General features: G+C 41.0%; 2 protein-coding genes and 1 long non-coding RNA gene across 5 annotated transcripts; 2 read left to right on the top strand and 1 right to left on the bottom strand.

Annotated features, from left to right (window-relative positions):
- The first annotated feature begins 513 nt into the window (after positions 1-513).
- LOC144528607 (regulation of nuclear pre-mRNA domain-containing protein 1A-like) lies at positions 514-9,825 on the top strand. Its single transcript, XM_078267295.1, has 7 exons — positions 514-919; positions 3,458-3,587; positions 4,449-4,555; positions 4,771-4,865; positions 6,836-6,962; positions 7,646-7,821; positions 9,644-9,825. The coding sequence occupies exons 1-7, from the start codon at positions 769-771 to the stop codon at positions 9,740-9,742; spliced, it is 885 nt and encodes a 294-aa protein (XP_078123421.1). The 5' UTR covers positions 514-768; the 3' UTR covers positions 9,743-9,825.
- A 1-nt stretch (position 9,826) lies between these two features.
- LOC144528608 (uncharacterized) lies at positions 9,827-11,432 on the bottom strand. Its single transcript, XR_013502916.1, has 2 exons — positions 11,218-11,432; positions 9,827-10,867 (listed from the first exon to the last, which is right to left on the bottom strand). It is a non-coding gene; the product is annotated as an uncharacterized LOC144528608 (long non-coding RNA).
- Positions 10,868-21,936, top strand: LOC144528606 (uncharacterized). Of its 3 annotated transcripts, XM_078267292.1 has the most exons (13): positions 10,868-11,207; positions 11,631-11,699; positions 14,070-14,094; positions 17,737-17,823; positions 18,095-18,234; positions 18,329-18,448; positions 18,550-18,595; positions 19,129-20,089; positions 20,210-20,330; positions 20,480-20,545; positions 20,649-20,750; positions 20,878-21,136; positions 21,343-21,936. In XM_078267292.1, the coding sequence occupies exons 1-13, from the start codon at positions 11,151-11,153 to the stop codon at positions 21,591-21,593; spliced, it is 2,304 nt and encodes a 767-aa protein (XP_078123418.1). In that variant the 5' UTR covers positions 10,868-11,150; the 3' UTR covers positions 21,594-21,936. The 3 variants fall into 3 exon arrangements, with proteins under 3 accessions (XP_078123418.1, XP_078123419.1, XP_078123420.1); XM_078267293.1 differs by lacking the exon at positions 14,070-14,094 and having other exon boundaries at positions 11,187-11,207; XM_078267294.1 differs by lacking the exons at positions 10,868-11,207; positions 14,070-14,094; positions 17,737-17,823.
- The last annotated feature ends 211 nt before the right edge of the window (positions 21,937-22,147 follow it).

Below are 22,147 nucleotides of genomic sequence, written 5' to 3'. Positions count from 1 at the left end.
CAGACACCGAGAGAGGGGAAAGCAAGGTCATTCTATTACAAAATACATTTTACACACAACCCCTTTGTTGTCTCTGCTCCCCTGTTCATGAGAACATTGGCTTCCAGTGTTCATTATTTTCCTGGGTAGTGCTTGATCCTACACTCCCTACAAATGTCTTATCACTCAATATGCCAGATGGCTTCCTCACAGCCCAGAGAAGCAGAGAGGACAAAGGCCAGTTCATGACTTTGAGACCCACTCACTACTATGAAAATATATTCTACAAGAGAAATGACATTATGGAAGAAATGAAACGATTTGGGAAAAGAGGAGCAGGAGTAAAGAACATACTGGGGTGTGGTGGAAGTGGAAGGCAGAACATGCTTGGTCAGCTTCCTAATGAGAATAGATAGGATGAGGAAAATTTGACATACTGTGCACTGTAGGAGTTAACTAACTCCAGAAGATGGCAGCAGTGCAACATTAAGGAATGCAAGCTGCCGTTAAAACCCGAAGAAGAATAAGCAAGCATCTCCTGCAGGCTGCTGTGGTTTGCCCCTAAGCTAGGTAGCAAGCAGACACCCCTTGCATTACTGAGAGGACGACGGTAGCTAGTTAGCATTAACAACCAGTCTTTACATAGGAAAGGTAGCGTATGCCATTTCATTTGAATGGCTAACATGAATGTTGTGACTGGCTAACTTGCTGTACTTAACACATCTGGGAGAAACCTTAAAACTGCCTCTCCCAGTGTCTCGTTAACGTTATCCCTCTAATCACGTCAAGATGTCAGCTTTCTCTGAGGCTGCTTTAGAAAAGAAACTATCCGAGCTCAGCAACTCACAACAAAGTGTGCAAACGTTGTCGTTGTGGCTCATTCATCATAGAAAACACTCGAGGACAATTGTCAGTGTTTGGATCAACGAACTGAAAAAAGGTAAGGTATACAAGAGCTAGCTAGCTAGTTCCCCATAATGAAGACCGCTTGCATGCTTTTACAAGACACAAACAAGTTAGGTTTAGCCTTTGGCTAACGTGCAGGAACTGGCTAGCTCTGGCTAAAGCGTTATTGTAAATTTTCAACTATTTTAGCAGTTTAAAAGGTTTTGACTCCCCACTAACAGTAACGTTTGTTAGCCTTAAACCACGTTATATATCGAACGTTAATGTTAGTCTGGTTATGTGTTCGCCATGTTTGACAAATAAAGTTAACGTTAAGTTGCTCTGTAAATTGATGCTCTGGCTTTCTAAATTTGTGAAATTAATGTTACCACTGGTAAACAAGATAATAGCAGTCTCTCAGTATTTTAGCCCTGATACAAGGCCGTCATACTGTGTATTACTGACCTTTAGTGCAAATTGACCCACTCATGGCAGATATTAATGCGCATTACGATAACATAGTGGAGCATTTAGCAACTATAGATAGAGCCAGATAGTTCCCTCAGAAGGCGGTGGAGACCAAAACAGAGCATTCAGGTGGCCATATTAATCACGACTCCAAATGAATGCTAATCCATATCTGTAAGCGATTGTTAATTGACACGTTTACCATAACATCTTTAAAAAGTGATAACATAATTATGTTTACAGCTTGTTCTACTGCCACCAAGTGGCCAACAAATTAATCAATGCAACTTTAAAGCAGTTACAACTGACGTGTTTATAATAACAAAATCTAATGACAGTGTGAAAATCAATTATACAATGTGAAATACTTAACAGTCTCACAGCTCTCATGCTTAGCACCAAACAACAGACAGATAAACTATGAGGGTGATTGGACTTAAATTTGCCAGGTGGACACGAGTCTAAATGAATAATGTTGCTCAAACTGCTGCTGATGTGTAAATAAGCAACTGTTCTGTATCAACCTAAAAGCTGGTTAAATGTCAATGTTGAGTTCACAACTTGTTTCTGCTGCTCCTGAGTGGCCCAGTAAATAAATGAATAAATCAGTTATTGCATTATTATTAGGTTAAAGTACACCTGACGTCGACATTTTTCACCTGATGGATTGCTGAGATGTTCACCTTTTCATACTTAAATTATTCTTCTGTTAATGAACACTGGTGGATCACATGGGATAAGTGGATGGTCAAGTAATAACTTAACCTCAAATGCAGTTGGCCAATGCTTTACGCTAGTTAGATATTTTAGCTACTGCTGTCTGTAGCTGCTGGGATGGGTCTGCATTTTTACTGGAATGTAAGACAATTTAGCTAGGGCTAAAGTGGTTTCTCAATCAGTTTCTTTCGATATTCAAGACATATTTTCATTTTTGATTCATTGTCACCATAATAGGGTTAATAAAAACATCACGACAAAAAAACAATACTGAATTATGGCTGCACAATTAATGGCAATTGTATCGAAATCGCAATATGGACTAGTGCAATATCCAAATCGCAAGGGGGTGCAATATCTGTCAAAGGCAAAATATGTCTTAAACCATTCTAAATTAAGTATTGTGCTGCTGCAGAGATGTCCCGGCCTACAAATCCTATCCTGCAGACTAAAGAAATTTTTTTTTTGTTTGGTACATATCTGCGCAAAAATCACACTATAATAATTTTTTTAATTGTGTCAAATCACTAACCTGCCACTGATTACTGTAAGCAAACTTCTACACAATAAACCATCATAACAGGAAAGATGAGTAGGTTCACTAAAATAATTGGGTAAATGCAGTTACAGCACAAATGCATAATTGAGTTGTGAATTAGTTGTTGCAAATACATGTTGTATAGATCTCTGGTATTGCTATAGTTATAGCTAATACTGGCCCACTTTTCCTTAGGGTGCTAGTCAACAACCTAATGATATCTCAAGTGGTTGATGTATTTTAGGAGATTTAGGACTGAGAGGAGTGTGCAGTGTTAATAGCAATGGGGACAGAGATGGCACATTTCTCTGGAGCTTTATGCTCAGCTCAGTGTTGACTGTTACCTGTCCAAAAACAACAAAGAGATATGCACCGTTACTTGTGTGATGTGACTGTACCATAAAGTACATGTTGGTGAATAAATCCCAAATGGAATAGACATACAAAACAAGTTGTGCGATAGTAAATATTACATATTAAAGTCTTAAACGCCCTAACCCTTGGGGGCTTATATGTAGTTCTAGTGAAGAATGAACTGTGTGACTAATTGGTTGTTATGGGACAGATTTTGTTATTGGTTGTGGCTGATAGATGTGAGGTGACTTGCTGTGTTTGATACATAGAAAAGAGTGTAACTTTAATTTATAATGGCCTGTCTTGGTGGGAAAAACATGGCATTGTATTTACATTTGGTATTTTGTTCTTATAATCATTTCTCACATGAAGATTTAAATCAATAATATATATAGCCTATAGTTTTAGCAGGTTAATTTACCTACCAATGTGTTGCTCAGCATAAAGTTCAGTCATGTAAATCATAACCAAATGCTTCACTGTTATATGTGTATGTGTACATTTGAATGCATGCAGCTCAGGTATCACGCAAGCTGACCTTCCTTTACTTGGCCAATGACGTCATTCAGAACAGCAAGAAGAAAGGACCAGAATTCACTCAGGACTTTGCACCGGTCATCGTTGATGCATTCAAACATGTATACAGGTCAGATTTTATATTACAAATCATAAGTGAGTCTATATTGTCAACATTTCGGTTAATGGCTCAGAAAAATGCATTGTTGAGGTCATGTTTGTTTATTGTTAGTCTGTTGCTTAAAGGGATGAGGATAGGATTCATCCATTGCAGTTTGTAAACGCAACTATACGACACCAGAAGTGCACATGCACACAGCAGTGACTCAAGAGTCACTCTTGTTTTCCAACGAGCTTTGTCCGCTTGGCTTTTTTTTTCTCATATTTGCGTTTTCTTTGGTGCTATGTCCACCATTTACGTAACATCTTCTTGGATGCGTGCTTGCGATCTGGTCGCTACGTTTTTATAGAGTCCAGCCCCCACACCCTACATGCTGTGGATGGGTGCTACACACCCAGTGACCAAAGGCTGATGCCCAGTAAGGTCCAGAACACAGAAAAGAGAAAACACAGACAGAGGGCAGGGTCTCTGCAGATACAGTCACCGCCACACACTTCTAGTAGGCCATACGTTATGATTGAGAGTGGTTCTTTTTTTGAGTTTATACATAGTTTTTTAGGGAAATCCTTCTTGTTCTGCCCTTTTTAAGTAGTTATACTATTTATGTAGTGATACACAACTTTGAATAAAAATACAAGAAATTGTAGTCAGATTTCTGCAAGAGTGGTTTTGGAAACACTAGAGAATTGCAGCTTAAAATGTGATTTACATTACTTAGACTACCTGATGGGACTCAAATAAACATATATTCACATTGAAATAAATTCTTCCAAAGAACACATTTTATTCCTGTGTTATCCAGCACTAACATCAGCTGCATTTCATAAAGGAGTTTAAAGTATATGTTCTGTCTTGTGTTTTCCTGTCCAGAGATGGTGAGGAGGGCTGTAAGAAACAGTTGGGTCGGGTTTTGTCTATCTGGCAGGAGAGAGCTGTGTACGAGAACAACCTCCTGGATCAGCTCTCACAAGTTCTATGCAAGTTCACACAACACTAACACTACTTCAAACTATAAGCTAATGTGACTGCTTACTCTGCCATTCTGCAGGTTTAAACCACTTAGTCTTGTAAGGCTTCCTTGTATGGCTTTGCATTTTAAAACAACACACAGGTCTTATTAATAAAGTGTAGGACAGGATGAAATTTGACTTCAATATGTGATGTTTTCTTTGTCTTTTGTTGTAAATCCTAGATGGAGAAAAGAAGGCTAAGAAGAGGTCGTATGAGGAGATCCGACCAGATGATGAGGACTTTGCTTCCCAGAGCTCCCCAGCCGAGCCCCCACAGGTGAATGCCTAAACAAGCAGTGTAGGCCTGTAGCAAAGAGGTTATAATAATATGAGGCGACACTAACGGCGTTTTTGCGCAACAGCCACAAGAAGGCGCGGTCACCATTTTGGGCTGAATGCTGTACCGTTAAAGGTCCTATGACATGCTTCTTTTTTGATGCCTTTACGTAGACCTTAGTGGTCCCCTAATACTGTATCTGAAGTGTCTTTCCTGAAATTCAGCCTTGGTGCAGAATTACAGCCACTAGACTCAGTCCCACAATGAGCTTTCCTTAGGACGTGCCATTTCTGTGTCTGTAGCTTTAAATGCTATTGAGGAGGAGGGGGGGCAAGGTGGAGGGTGGGGGTGTGTCCTTGACCAACTGCCACTTTGCTTGTTTGCAAGCCATGATGTCTCTCTCTCATGGGTGGGCCAAATTCTCTGGGCAGGCAAAGCAGAGAAAGGGAAGGTAACCTTGCTACTTATGATCTCATAAGAAGCAGATTCCAGATCGGCCCATCTGAGCTTTCATTTTCTCAAAGGCAGAGCAGGATACCCATTTCTAGCCACTGGGGGACCATAGGCAGGCTGGGGGAACTTATATTAATGTTAAAAAACCTCATAAAGTGAAATTTTCATGCCATGGGACCTTTTAAAAGCATAACGCATCAGTTTCCTGTATGTCAGTTATGAAGAACCACAAGCAGTGTTCTGCTCAAATAATATCAACGAAAAGATTAAAATGAAGACAGACTGAACTTGTCAAATTGGCTTGCAAAAATGCTAACATGCTAGCTAATGCTACACAATTTTTTTTATATAACCTATGTCCTTTACAAACTATAGGCTTTAGCGTAGACCTCTATTCCAGTAAACCGTTCAGACAAGACTGTCTAATTGCCTCGAAGAGGCCCTTTCCATGACAAATTATAATTCAGTTCCAAATATACCTGTCAAATCAAGGCTATATGTGGGTTGCACGATGAAATGCCGTAAACAAAATGCAGCAATTTTCTGGCCAGATAATATCGCCGGCATCCTAAAAAATTCAACATCTAAACATTGTCCATTAACTTTGACTTTGATCACTAAGCATCACGGATGGAAACAGTCCACCTCCCCTTGTCTCAACGGACTCCTGGACTCTGTCAGCGTGGAACACAGTCCTCCTGGCAAGGGCAACAGCCCTGTCCAGGATGACAGATTCATCCCCTCTCGTGAGTGGGAATGGCAAACGCCAGCAGCGTGACGAAGCGCCGAGTGGCACGTTTGGCGTTTTTTCTTTCTGGTCGCCGAAAGTTTAAAAATGGTCAACTTTGGGTAAAACGCTGTGCTTGTCACCGTCACTTTTTACTCGCCTTCCAATCACAGTGGTGGAAGGGTGGGACGAATACCATAAAGACCAACTATCACATGTACACGTGCTAAACAACAACAATTGAGGAAATCAATACTGCTGACCACATAGACCGGCAGGTCCATCCTCTCTCCCTATGTGCTTCAAGATCATCTAGAGCAAACACTCTACCTTATGTAGACATTTTTTACTTCCACTGATATTCCGTATCATAGCAACCAAAGCTGAAAAAATGCTGCTCCTCCAAAGCGCTCTCAAGCTCTCCAGCTGGGTGCCAGGCGTTTTGTCCGACCAATAAGAATTTGTTCGGACAAGAGCACAGTGACCAACGATTTGACCAAACGACCAGAAGTTGTCATCCCTACAACAGTGTAGCCATAAATACAGTGTGTAATTAAATAAGACTCTGAATCACATAGAGGTGCTTATAGTAATACTTTTTACAGTTGATACAGCTTCCTCTGGATGTATTTGTATCCTAATACTTACTTTCTCTGCTGCCTCACTAATATTGTTCTTATTTTAAACATACTGTTAACTCCTAATTTTACCATACATTCTTCTTTAACTTCTCTCCTACCTTTGCATCTCTCACTTCCCTTCCCTGCTTATCATCCTCCCTCTACCTCAGACAGCAGAGTTAATTCGAGCCCTGCAGGAGCTAGAAAACGCAGCCTCTGGCGACTCAGTGCTGCGTCAGCGCATCTCCTCCCTTCCTGCTGAAGTGCAAGACACGTCACTGCTTAACAGGATCACAGGTAGGAAGTAGGACACAGAACACTATTGTATACTGTATGTACACACACCAGTCCGTTCAAAAGCTCATTAACACATGCACTTATTATTTAATAAAATAATTAATGTCTTCATAAATAGCAAGCTGCGATTTAATATAGAAGCCCAGGGTTCACTACATTTTGTTGCTACATCTATGTAGCAACAAATGCCTGCCCAGCCAAAGTGCCCTATTTCCAAAAAAAAAAATTAACATTAAAATATACTGGAGCAGTATTATAGTATACATTGCACATTTTACAACCCCTTTCTTACTTCCTGCACAAGACCTTATTTGTTCCCCAACTATCACTCAACTTAACCCTGTAGGACGAATCTTCTTGAGACAACACGTTTAAGTCATTTAACCACTTTACATACTATACATTAAAAGGCTGCGAAGCATAGCACCCTTGCCTTCATGAACAAACATTACAAACAAACTGAAGTGCTCTTGAGCAGTACACTGAAACTACAAAGATAAAAAGTGCTAAAATGCCTCTGTTTACTGTAGGAAACAATGTTTGATTTGTCAGTGATTATACAGTAGCTATTTACATTGTACCAGTATTGGTGATGTATAACTGAATGACCTCCAGTTTCACACTCAAGACTGGTTATGTTTAAACATTGGGCTTTGCTCTCTGTGCTCTCTTCTATGCTTTAGATAAGGAATCAGGGGAGCGGCTTTCCCGGCTGGTGGATGAGGCCTGCATGTTGCTAGCAGACTACAGTGGCCGCTTGGCGGCAGAGATTGATGATAGGAGGCAGCTCACACGCACACTTACGGTCTTCCTGCAAAGCCAGAAGGATGGGCTAAACCAGAACGAGCAGAAACTAGAAGTGCGTAAATCATTTTTTTTCTTTTAATCACTGTATGTCTTGTCTACCTCACCTTTGTCATCATTATGGATTCTTGGTGTTCAGCTGTCTTGTGTAGCTGTGTGCTCAGACTTCTTCTGAATTAACATTTCTTTTCATGTATTTCAGCATGTTGCATACTTCTGCAGAGTGCTGAATCAGACTGTAGATTAAAATTTGATTATCAGGCCTGCTGCTGGCGTTACAAACAGGAAAGAGTCCTGATTAGATACACTCGAAAACCCATATAAGATTTTCCCTTCTCCCTGGGAAATGCTTGTTCTTTTAGATTTTGTCATTTAACTCAGTTTAATCTTAACTCAATGTATACTTCCTTCCCACAAGGTAAGTATCAACCAAAATACTATACAATAATAAAAACTTAACAATGGATTTTCTTGTTCTGTGCTGACAATAACTGTCCAGCCTTTATCCACAGGATATCAGGAGGATAAAGTATTTCATATCTGTATCTTCACTCAGTCAAGTCTTCTGTAATAAAAAAAAAATGAAAATAAAAAAAACTGATTTTGTGAGTGCTTTTATTTTACTGTTACACTTGGCAGCTCCTGGTGGTACATGCATTCTACACACATTCAATTTCAAAGACGGTCTATAATAACAGTATTTTTTGTCGTAGTATTGACACAGTATATGCTAGCTAGATCAATTCATGGTCAAATTGAGCTCAATTCAATACAAGTTGCAAATGTGCTGAAATAGAGGAAAACTCATAACGTTATTACACGTCAAACCAAAACTAAGGAGACAAAAGGTTTTAGGAATCTTGGTATAGAGCAGGATTATTTTGTGTGTGGACAGTATTTGTAGCAATGTGATATTAGCAAAAACATTTTTCAGTGGTGATTCATACTGAACTTGTTGAGGAAATGAGCTCTTCTTGCACCACACACCTACGTGCATCAGCTGTTTTTGCAAACATTTACAATAAGCACATGCACGCAGCAGAGATGAAACATTTAAGTGACACTAAATGTTACGGTTTCTTTGATTTTAAAAATGGTGCATATACATGATCGCTTGTTCCTTTGCTGACTGACCTTCAGTTGTGTGTCCGAGCCATTATTTCTGTGAAATGTTCTTATAGTCTAAAGGGCCACAAGGACATACTATAACTTCTCTGCAGTTTTGTTGGTTGTCTTTACTACCTTAATAAACCTTAATACTTCGATCAATGGGAAGAAGAAATTTTGTTTTGTTTTTTAGTGATCTTTCATGTTTTCGTGGATGAAAGTTAAAGTAAACCATGTAACAAGTTGGTCATGAAGCTATGGAAAAAGTAGTGATACATTTTTGTCCTTAAAATCCTCATACATTTAGTTGTTTGAAAGAGTTAAATCGGTTGCAAGCTTAACAAGCAAAAATGTGTATACCTGCTCACACAACCTTTTTCATATATGTGGTGGTGCTTTCAAATTCGACTTAATTGTAAGGGACAACATATCATGTTTGATGGAAGTATTTTGCCAGAAATCCAAACTTGTGTTATTTAACTTCAGTTGGACATTTAACTAACACCCCATTCTGGAGTGCATAATGTAGTACACCGTTATCATATTCATGGCATAATTTTACTTCCACTTCTATGCAGTCTTGATATCCTTGATTCGGCCTTATTTATTACTTGATGTCAATACCTTACTGTACCTTACCTAACTGTCTACTTGCCACAAATTGTGTTCCCAAAATTGCTGTTGAGACTTTGAAAATTTCACAATGTCACTTATTAAAAGTATAAGATAGTTGAGCTCTGATGGAACTTCTCTGCTATGGACTTTTTCAGGAATACAAACGCAAACTGGCGAGGGTGACCCAGGTCCGGAAGGAGCTGCGTTCGCGTCTGAACAATCTTCCAGGAGGACTCTACAACTCTTCAAACTGACCCAAGTTTGACCTCCTGACCCTCCTGCCACTAAAACATCTCAACCTGTCTCTTAGATATTTTATCAGTCACATTGCCATACTCTTTTTGGAAAGTGTCTGTGGTTCTCATTCTGTATTTAAAAGATTATTTATCCACATGGACTTTATTAACAGAAATGTCTTCTGTTTCTGTCTGTGAGCTCATCCCTTTGTGCTGTATGTTATCATTGGAAATTAAGATTCATAATCATCAGACACAAGCTCCTCACGTTTTGGCTCCTGCCCATTTAAGTTTTACAGCTTTAAAGTGGCATGGGTGATGCTGGTGTAATATTTTTGTATTTATAGTGACTTAAGATAATGCACCAGAGAATATCCACATATTGTGATCATTCATAATAATTTTCTGTGTTTTGGATTTCTGTCATTTCTTTTACTATATCTGTAAATGCATCTGTCTAACTCTTGGTTATAGATAATTGTTTTTATGCAGTGTGATAATGGCCTGTGAAGAGAATGGTACACTTGTGAAATCTTTAGGAAATCATATTCTGAACCTGAGAACTATTCCATGTCCCTGAAAGCAATTGAAAATGTGTATCAATTATCATTTACATAAAGCCTCTTTGTGAGAGGGGTGTGTAAGTCATGCCTCAGTGTACATATTCAAATTTGCATGTAAATATGATGGGAATTCTACCTGTAAGTGCTTAAGCTTAGTATCCATGTCAACATGGCTTGTGAAATGGTCATTCAGACAAATTACTGAGGTATCTCTGTAGATCGATATCTTCATAGTTGATCAGACATCCACTGTACTGAAATAATGAGTAAAGGAGTCCGTTGTGTTGTTTACTGTATCATACTGCTTCATAGATTTATCCTTGAGTCTACTGAATGCTGTGCACATGCCTCACACAGCTTAGGTGCCCCAGTTTCCAAAGCTGTTTGTTTTTGTATATGAAGCAAATTCTTCTTAGAACCAAATAAACGCAAAATGTACAAATATTTGTAGTCCTGTCTGCAGTATATGCCATTTAATTTGATACATGTTTTGGTCCTGGTCGACAGGGGGCGTGAACGGACATCCATCAACCAACAGGCACCGTACTAAGATGACCCCGTTCAAGTTTCCTACGGCGAACTGTGCACAAACACAAACACAGGAAGTAGCCATCAGCAACATCCCCCACCAACTTTCGTCGACTGTGTAAAGAGCAGCAGCTGAAAAGCTATGAAATATACCACACAGACGCTAACCTTAGTCCATTAGTGTAAGCAAGATAACTAAGCGAATTGCTTGCTGCTAACACCCATTGACATACTAACTAGCATTAGCTTGGTTGCGTTCGCTAGCCTGTTATGCTAAGCTAAGGTAGCGGCCTCTTGAAACGACAGCGTTAACGCAAGTCGTAAAACATTCAACAATGGACACCAATCTCGAAACACCATACGAAGATGAGGCTCAATTCATCGAATGCACGGTAAGCTTACCGTTATGCACTTCAAGTTGGCGTCTGCATGGTTCAATGCAGAAATGCAGCATGGCTTTCACATAGGTTGTACTGCTTGTTTACACTTAGATACACCTAACTATACCTAATGCACTGAGTCTACATTGCATACAGTATACAGGAAATAAACTCCTCATTCATGAAGGTTATAATCAGGGACTGCTGAAACAGAGATATTGTAACTTCAACTCAATGGTTGCTGTGGAGGGTGTAGTTTCTGTTCACTAGAAATGCGTTATACAAAGTTGTTTCTAATATCTATCTCATGTAACGTTATAGCTATGAAGAAAGACTAACGGCTGCATTAGTTAGACAATGTGTACCTAATATAATGGCAACTGACTGTATATCATACGCAGCTGTGCATGATTTATGTTTTCTCTTGAAATCCAGGTCTGTGATAAATCAATAAGCGGTGATACCTTGTACAAGATACATCTGACTACACCAGGACATATAAAGGTACACAGTGTTAAGTAGTAGTCTGTGATAATATTGTTGAATACTAATGTAACTAAAACATTTAGTGATAGACGTTTAAGTTGATAGACAGTGAGCACTTCATTTTGACTAGTGTTTTTTCCATGGCCTCTTTTTATTCAGTCACAGGTCTTTCACAGATTCAAGATAACTCTCACAGCAGCAGCATCCAAAAGTGATATTTCACTATCTTTTCAACATCTGGGGACTTTTTTTCAGAAGAAGTATTGCCTGCTTGTATATCGACCTTACTTACTTCTGTTCTGCCAGCCAAACACCATCCATCTTGGTATGCCAAAAAGGTAAATATTGTGGTGGTACAATAAGTACCAGATCAGTGACAACAGGCAAGGTGTTCCACATTTCTTCTAGGTCAGACTTGAAGCTGAAATTCTGGGAACATTGACATTTTGTTCTTATGTGCTTAAATGTAGTATCCTGGCTACCATGACATATGAAAAGGGTTCTTTCACTTCTTTAAGCACGCTTCATACTTTCCAGGTGTCCATGGCATAAATGGCTCATCCCCCCATATCCCCGAGGGTCCACACAGACCCCTATGTGGATGTCAGTATGCAGCCCAAAATTTGTGACTGCACGGACTGTAGGCATAGCAAGCACGTCGACTGCACATGCTCTATCTCATGTTCCACGCTCCAGTCTAGTTGGTGGCGTATGCACCTCTAGCTTGTTTGCCAATATAAATTTGTCTTTAAAGGAATACAAAGACAGCCAAATGGCGTTGAACTCCTGGTAAAAAATTGTGCAAACGTGAAATGCGCATGTTGGAACACCAGACCGACGCGCACACCCAATTGTAGTATACATGGAACCGCGAGCACCCACGCTCAACCCGACACGGAATGTTGAAAGTGTGGCAAAGCCTTCAGCAACAGGCAACAAGGAAAACGAATGAATGCTTGGTCTTTGACAATCATGAAGACTATGTCCTGGTAATTTTGGAGAAGTGCCGTTTATGTTTATGGCACACAAGAAAGCAACATGTTAACACATTTAGGTCAGACTGACCAATACAACTTTTTTGTCAGTCCAGTGCTCTACTGGAAGGCACAGACCTGGCTTCAACGTCAGCTCTGCAAAATGTATGAATGCTGACTTGTTTAGCTTACAAATATTTGGTGTGCTTTGGCTGAAAAAAAAGGTGCTCTGCTTCACAAAATGTCTCCTTTTGATTCTGAAGCCGGCATTTGTTTTCTGGAGGTTATCACCTATAGTTAAACCTGCTTTTTTCTTGGTCCACATCAGTCAAGTATTGAGACTCAAGGCAACATGGTTGTTGATGATTTTGCACATGACAACCAGAACTCCTGCATACTTTTACAAGAATATTGGAATGATGTAAGCTTGATAACTATCTCCAATGTAGACAGGTCATCCGGTCAAATGATCTTTGTCATTCTGCAGAACAGTATTTCGTGGGAGAGCAGGTCCTTTTTCGTGGTGTCACATGGATGTCCTTGATCCTCTGTCTCACATGCACTTCAGTGTTAACATGCAATTTCTGTGTCTGTCTTGTATATACAAATATGTTTTCCAATTCCTCCCAGGAACTTTCCGGCTCAGTGCCTTGTAAGATTTCTGGAAATCTTCCGCTATGGCTTTGACTTGTGCAAAGCTGCAACACTCCTAGGCAAAGCACATGCAAATGTCATAATGTTCTTGCATTAGACGGTTTTATGTCTAATGACACTCATGTGTCAACAACTGACTTCAGACTCAATACTTTCACACTGTGTACTGTTGGAAAGTCATATATGTCAATAAATAAACATGGACAATACTTTGACAACTGGGCTTTACAGATGCTAACGCATTGTCCACACTGTGTAGCTACAGGAGCTTGTCAGCTGCTTCAGTCCTTTGTCAGTGTCACACTGGATGCGTTCAGACACAGTTCTGGCGTGCTTTTTGGCAGAGCTCACTGCCCAATACACAATCACTAGTTTAGGTGTAGGTTGAACATTGGTCCATGCCTTTTGGTAGTGTTGAAGAAAACTGGATACTTGTTCTCTGCATACAGATACCTATTTCACAATGCATTTGGCCTTAAACAGTTAATATAACCTTTTACCAGGAAAGTGGCTTAATATTAATATATTATATAATTCATATTTTAATATAATTTGCAGTAATGTGTAAAGACAATTTTCTGGATAGGTGTCTTTACTGCACCTCAAGTGAGCTGTGGTTTTGGTCAACCATTTTGTGTTTAAAAAAAATACGTTTCCATGATATAACCCTTTCTCTGTTTGTAGCAGTGGTGAAAAAGGTGTCCTGTTTATCCAGCACTGATTGACTTAATATTTATTGCTCTCCTTTCGTTCCTGGCAGAAAGAGGATGCCTTGGTTGCTGCGGGTAAGTAGACTTCATCTTCAGCCTTCACATTTTGTTCTATTCTGGCCTTGAGTATATTTGCTGTCTATTCTGGCAGGTAATTCATTCCACACACAACGGTAACAGAGGTCACTCTAAACAGTGGCCTGGTTTTAATGGACATCATTTTAGTCTAGATCCATCAGTGGCTATGATCCTCTAAGAATGGTTATGAACTCAAAGGACATGTCATCGTTTGGACTGTATCGTACTGTATTGAAAATGCGTGCCAGCGCTTTACAGTCAGATATAAAAACTTGAAATTCTGATCTTGATCTTTACGCTGTGCAGCCTAAAGTATGTCTACACACCTTGGTGTGCTTTCTGTCCTGGGCTGTTTTCATGCTTTGGCTTAGACCCCAGTTAAGGGGAATCTTGAATTCTCTGCACAGAGCCCTGACCTTAGCCCGCAACACCTTTTTGAGATGAATGGGAATGCCTAATATAAGCCCTGCCTTATTGCCCAATATCAGCGCCCAACCTCACTAATGCTCTTGTGGCTAAATTGGAAAAAGGTTTTCTAGTCAGGTTCCAAAATCTTGCAGAGATCCTTCCCAGTGCAGGCTTCTATAGCAGCAGATTAATGCCAATGCTTTTGGAATAGGATGTTCAACAATCGCAAGTGTAATGTTCAATTGTCCATACACATGCCATATAATGTTTGACGGTTATTCAGCACAGTTAAGTTGCTGAGAGAAAAGTGTCCAGCACGTGTGATTGCCAGACTAAGGCTGCGTTCAGACCAGGAAAACAATGATGCGGTGATTTTCCGCAGGGTTGTGCGGCGGTTGGAGTGTCACTGAAATGTGTGACGTCCTGTTGTGTTCTTTGCCACCCCAATGTAGCACAAGTAAACTTTATATTTCACAATTATTGTTTTCCTTCAGATCCTTTATAGATCTCAATGTTTTCGACCGCACTTGAATGCAGCTTCATTTCACGGAGAAAGAAAAGAGACTGAGGAACTGTGCTTTGTTGTTTGACAAACCTTCAGCTGCTTCACAAACTCCTGGGCAGTTGAGTGCTTCTTTCTTTCTTTTTTTATCCTCATAGTGTTTTAAAACTTTCTTGTGGCAGCGATAGAGGAAGTGATTTTTCTTGTTTCCTCTACAGGACTCTCATACCGCCTTAAAACCGACTGACAAGTCTGATCGCCGGTTACATGATTAGCAACCCATTCAGAATGAATGGGCTGACCTGCATTTTCGCCACATCAGCCGACGCAGGCAATGTGAATGCAGGCTAATGCAAGTCGCGTAATAAATGATGTGCCACTCATCACTGGCACATCATTCTACGTACTGAAACCGGCCCAAGCTAACTGTTGCTGATTGTCAGTTGAAATGTCAACATGGTTGGCTTGTTGTATTTTTATCTTGTTAATGGTGAAGGACAGGAATTCCACTGTGCACCTTCACACTTCTCAGCCTCCCCGGAAAAGTCTACTCCAAGGTGCTGGAAAGGAGGGTTCGGTCGATAGCCGAATCTCAGGTTGAAGAACAACAATGCGGATTCCGTCCTGGTCGTGGAACAACGGACCAGATCTTTACTCTCGCAAGGATCCTGGAGGGAGCCTGGGAGTATGCCCAACCAGTCTACATGTGTTTTGTGGATCTGGAGAAGGCGTATGACCGGGTGCCCCGGGAGATACTGTGGGAGGTGCTGCGGGAGTACGGGGTGAGGGGGTCCCTTCTCAGGGCCATCCAATCTCTGTACGACCAAAGCGGGAGCTGTGTCTGGGTTCTCGGCAGTAAGTCGGACTTGTTTCAGGTGAGGGTTGGCCTCCGCCAGGGCTGCGCTTTGTCACCAATCCTGTTTATAGTATTTATGGACAGGATATCAAGGCGTAGTCGGAGTGGGGAGGGGTTGCAGTTCGGTGGGCTGGGGATCTAATCGCTGCTCTTTGCAGATGATGTGGTCCTGATGGCATCATCGGCCTGTGACCTTCAGCACTCACTGGATCGGTTCGCAGCCGAGTGTGAAGCGGCTGGGATGAGGATCAGCACCTCTAAATCTGAGGCCATGGTTCTCAGCAGGAAACTGATGGAGTGCCTTCTCCAGGTAGGGAATGAGTCCTTACCCCAAGTGAAGGAGTTCAAGTACCTTGGGGTCTTGTTTGCGAGTGAGGGGACAGTGGAGCGGGAGATTGGTCGGAGAATCGGCACAGCAGGTGCGGTATTACATTCAATTTATCGCACCGTTGTGACGAAAAGAGAGCTGAGCCAGAAGGCAAAGCTCTCAATCTACCGGTCAGTTTTTGTTCCTACCCTCACCTATGGTCATGAAGGCTGGGTCATGACCGAAAGAACAAGATCCAGGGTACAAGCGGCCGAAATGGGTTTCCTCAGGAGGGTAGCTGGCGTCTCCCTTAGAGATAGGGTGAGAAGCTCAGTTATCCGTGAGGAGCTCGGAGTAGAGCCGCCGAAAGGATCCAGTTGAGGTGGTTCGGGCATCTGGTAAGGATGCCCCCTGGGCGCCTCCCTAGGGAGGTGTTCCAGGCACATCCAGCTGGGAGGAGGCCTCGGGGGAGACCCAGGACTAGGTGGAGGGATTATATCTCTAACCTGGCCTGGGAACGCCTCGGGATCCCCCAGTTGGAGCTGGTTAATGTGGCCCGGGAAAGGGAAGTTTGGGGTCCCCTGCTGGAGCTGCTACCCCCGCGACCCGACCCCGGATAAGCGGATGAAGATGGATGGATGGACCTTGTCTTGGCAGTGAGATGATTGCTCTTGGTATTTGAATCATGCTGCCATTTAGCTGAGAGTGTGCCCTCTGCTGGTGTACTTTGAGTCAAACGAAATGTCGCTCTTTCACCCATTATTTAAATGTGGGCACAGACTTACATGGCTTCCACAAAACTTTTTGTCGCCAAATTTGGCGGCTATATAAATCATTGTGGTGCTGGAACATCAGTGAGTGTGCCAACGCACACCAACATCTTGTTAGGGGTAACGGTAAGTCGCAGAGGCTTGCAGAGAAGCCGAAGCACACACCAAATGCCAAACAACGTTGCGCAACCCTGCAGATCAGACAAGCTGATTGTTTAATCCAACTTTCTGTTGGAAGGTGGGTTCAAAACCGGAAAAAGTGCATCCATGCTTCTTGCATGTATAAAAGAAACCGCCACAACATTTTTCCAAACAACTCCTGTGCACATTTGATAATGTGCCGCCTGTGGAAGCATGGTCCAGTGTCACTTTTTGTAGAATGGGGCGTATGCTTAAATACAAAAAGGTGGGATTTTGTTTGGTTAAACTGAGAAAAGAGCTGTGGCATGCTCATACTTGAAGTCAACATACATTTTTTGCGACTACTTTTGGGGATTTTTTTGGGATGCTAGGATCTGGAAAAAGGTGAACACAATAGATGGTTGGAAATGTGCAATGATACAGTGGGGTGTAGCTACACCCAAAACAAATAAAAGTACATGAAAAACAATAAAACATTGTACTGGTGTTTGTACTCTACTGTGATCTAACCAGCAAAGTGAGTTTATCTCACAATATGATGTAAGATAAACAACACCCAACATGCATTTTACACACTACACTACAAGTTAGACTTTGCACTGTATGATACTTTATCTTCACAAAAAAACTAACTACCAGTGTTTGGGTTTCTCAGGGCTTGCTGTCAGACACCACTGCGTACCAGTATTCGAGGACATTGTACAATATCTGGATTACATGAAGCTTGATGAGCCCATTATTGGTGAATAACTTGATACCATTTTTTTTAAACAATTTTCTTTTTTAGCATCAAAATAACATAGTCATACATACACAACACCCCCCCCCCCACACACACACAGACACACCGCTACCTGCAACATAAAATATTCAGCAAAAAAATAAAAGTGAGAAAAAAGATAAAAATATATATAAATAAAAGGTATAGTATGTTTTTATTGGTGCTTGTCGTTGTATGTATCAATTTCACATTTGATCCCTTATTTAACTTTTTTTTCTCCCTTATTTCTTAGGTTTGAACTATTTGGACGAACTTCCTTGTAATGACTTACAAGCAGGCCCCAGATACACATGTAGGCTATGTCATCAGAATGCGAACCTAACGGAAATGGTCCGTCATGTGATTGGACGTAAACACCGGCAGAAATATGTGGTAAAGCATTTTGAACTTTTTCAGTGTCTGCGTCTGCTTTTTAATGAAGATGGCGAAACAAAGTGAGAAAGCCTTACCTTTTGTGCTTATGTAGGAATTGAAACGGCCAGACTTGGTGACCTGGAATAAACAATCCATAATAACCCACGGAGGAAAGATCATACGAGCCAGAGCAGAGATAATAGAGAGACAGGATGGACGAGGAACTCCAACGGTGGGACATACAGAGTTCAGTAACCAGACGTGTTGAATATTATAATGTACAATTAAAATCATAATTTTGAGAGTAACAAATGTTGTGTATATGTGTTTCAGCTAATGGCGAAAAAGGGGATAGAGGGCAAATTAAACATCTCAAGAGGTACATTCATACTGTGAATTCTGAATAATAGATATTGGATACGATATTGGCAAAGTTACATAGTATATTTCCTATGTTTTTGTTGCGTGTTCTCACTTGACTGAGCATTGATAAATGCATAGAAATGTCGGGTTCAGAGTTTCACTGAAGGTTTTAAAGGATGGATGTCGGAGGGTTTTTTCTTAATGATTACAGCCTGATCCGACGATAGGACTGATACTTGATAATCATGTAGGCCATTAGTCTTTTAACTTTATTTTTGATAAGAATGTCCTTAATTTTTTAAAGGTATTTGACACTATATATGTACTGAGCAGGATGACTTACAGAACTTTACACAGAACAAGTCTTTAATTCGGTGCTAAACTGTCTGACTTGGGTGTTTGGGAGTCATTTTTGTTACGACATGCATTTAATCCTTTTCAGAGAATCAAATGTGATACATTAATGTCACTTTATTTAAAAACCGCTCATATAATGAATATTGTATGTCATATTTTTACTTGAACTAAAAGTTTGATCTTGTTCCCTAGTTCCCCAAAGGCAGAAGCAGAATAGGGGCCGCAACATCTCACAGAGTTTGACCCAACGAGATGTGCCGTCACACCTACCAGAACTCAAGGACTACCGGGATGAGTACTCTCACCCAGGGAGGTATCCCCCAAACACACCCCCATTCCATCCAGAAAACCCTTACATGTTAAACAGAGACAGATCAATGTACCAACAGGAGGACACAATCAGCAGTGACCGCATGGAAGAGGAGCTGTGGAGGGACAATTACAGGGAAAGTGATGTGGGCAGACGAGAGTATATGGACCCTGATTATCGTACGGAGTATGAAGAGGAATATGTTGAAGATCCACAAAGAAGAGCCGTACGAGAAACAGGTGGTGTTCCTAGGTATGATTCAAGGGAGGAGATGCCCCATGGCCAGGCTCAGCATGGAGAGTCTTACCCAGAGAAAGCTCCTCCCTACAGGAGGCCCTACCCAGAAAGAGATCAACTGAAGGAATTCTTCACTGAGGAAGTTAGGCGTGGGCGAGTTCGTTCTGCCGAGTACCAGCCCTCGCAGCCGGTGTACCCAGAAGGCCATGAACAGCGGTGGTCTCAGGACAGGGTATCTGGTCGACATGACAGTATGAATAGAGTGGGCAGGCAGGGATCGAGTGAACCAGAGGCCAAGAGGAGGAGCTTTCCCACACCTGTGGAGAGTGACCGGTCGCGTGACCATTTGTTTAATGTGATCAATGATTATTGTCATGAAATGGGAGAACCACATCGAGAGGAGGCAGTCGCCAACCCTGGGCCAAGCAGAACAGGACCCCCTACCTCCCAGAGACGAGAGGAAGCTACCAGGGCCATCTCTGACATCCCAGAGCCATTCAGGCGTTTCCTGAAAGGGTCCGCTAATAATGAGGGACGCGGTAAAAGAAAAAGAAAGAGTCGTTTCTCTGATGCCACTGCAGAGGAGGTTGAAACGACAAAAGAGATGTGAGTGATGTACCTTGTCGTTTATCTGTATAGAAGGCTCTCCATGATTCTGGCTAGCTGATACCTCTTTAAAAATGTTTTATATTATTTGACTGAATGCTTTTGGATTTCTGTTTTAAGGTTCAGTGATGAGTATAGACCTCCAAATCCAAAGTTTGGCGGTCGTCCTAGACCGGTTAGTGTACCATTGGGACCTGAAATGCATGGAACACAACATCCTGACTTCTACATGGAATTACAGGTAGTTAGTCGTGAAATCAAGCTATTTGTTGTGATTAACTAGTAACGTGCCAATATGCCATACTTCTAGATACATACTAATCTAGAAAATGTACTCTCTTAGAGTATGTTGTGTAACTGATGTAGTGATGTCAAACCTGTTTTTTTTAGAGCCCACATCATAATGAAAGCTACCAAAGAGGAGGCTCTGAGCCAAGGGACGTCTTTGATATGCTGGTAAGTTTGTGAAATTGTATTTGCAACACACGTAGCAGTGATACGTTTATTGTGCAGCCATTCCTTGAAAGGGGCATCTTAACAACGTATTTTCCCCTACTAGAAAAATGTTGAAATTGAAAATGCAGATGAGGCTAACTTCCTGAAGAGCAAACTCTGCAACCTTCTAAAAGAATTCAAGACCAAAAAATCGGAGAATACTCTGGTATGTTTCACTCTACACAGACACAGGTCTTTCTAACTGAACATTTAGTTTAACTGAACATGTAGTTCAATTCTCTGACTTCAAAGCACGAGAAATCAATTAAAGTAATGTGTTTTTGTTGCTGTAGCAAAATAGCCATGGTCGAGCAGCCATCTCCAAAGACTACAACAGCTTGAACCCAGACCCAGAGCTTTCTCCAAGACACCAGTATGACACTACCCTAAGGGAAGATTCAGACATTAGAAGACCAGAAGAACACTACTTTAAAGAAGATCACAGAGGAAGAGGCTGGCAGCAGCGTGAGAATGTAACTGATGAGTGGCACCAAGAATACCACCATCCTGTTCGTGGGGAACCCAGACAGTCAAACAGAAGCCGTTATGAAGGTGTGTATATGTTTTTTTTTTTCTATACACTGCATACCAGTCCGATAGATTTGACAAAATATTCTTCTTTAAAAGTATGAAAGAATTTTGATCAAATCTGAAAACTTATTTGAAATTTGTTGTCTCATATTTGTACAATTTTCTGTCAAAATAAGTGCATTTTCCCACTTTCATTCAAGTTCTTTTCCTGTTGTTTTTTCTTTCAGAGGTTTTTGGGTGGCCCGGGATGTCTCAGCTGCCAGATACTACCCACTCAAATGAGCCAGCACGTTATCCTGAAAGGTTTCAAGAACCCATGCAACCTCGTGACTACCCACCTGCTGCCGAGGAGTTTTTGGACTCCCACTCTTCCGCATCTCCGCACTACATGGAACGAGGACCCAGGAGGGGCCCTCGGTACTCCAACAACCTGGAGAAAATCACCTCCACCCTCCTGGAACTTGTGGCAAGGAAATAATTGCCAGATTTCTATACTTTTAATGGGATACTTTGGTTTGAGAACATGATTAGACATTACATTTCTTTCTTCCTTATTTGTTTTTTAGGTTATTTGGCTTTAGACACTTGTTAATAATTTGATTTGTGAAAAATGTTAAGTCTGAGTGTCTGTTAACATTAAAATATTTGTCTACTGCAGCTGTCATGTCTTTGTATTACTGTTATCACCAGCAACAAGTAGCTATATTGTTATTGCGATAAGTCTTAAATTGTGCCGCAAACTTAATTTAAATTAACCAAACTGCAGACATTTGTGAATAATGTGATCCAATGTTGGAGTTTAATAAAAAATGTAAAACATGTTGGTACTAAATTAGTCATATTTTTCCTGTTACTGTAATTAGCAGCCACATTTATATATTTTACTGTATCACTGTTGTGCAATTTGACATTGACGTATATATTTCAACTGGCTGAAGCTAACTGCCACATAAAATTTGCTCTCATTGTACTTTTTACTGGTTCACTTATGTTTCACTGTGACTATTACTTTGTGACTTAATATATTAATTA

The sequence above is a fragment of the Sander vitreus genome, chromosome 14 (assembly GCF_031162955.1).
Source record: "Sander vitreus isolate 19-12246 chromosome 14, sanVit1, whole genome shotgun sequence".
Lineage (NCBI taxonomy): Eukaryota > Metazoa > Chordata > Actinopteri > Perciformes > Percidae > Sander > Sander vitreus.
Note: the sequence above shows the minus strand (reverse complement) of the source record. Positions and strands in the feature narration are given on the sequence as shown.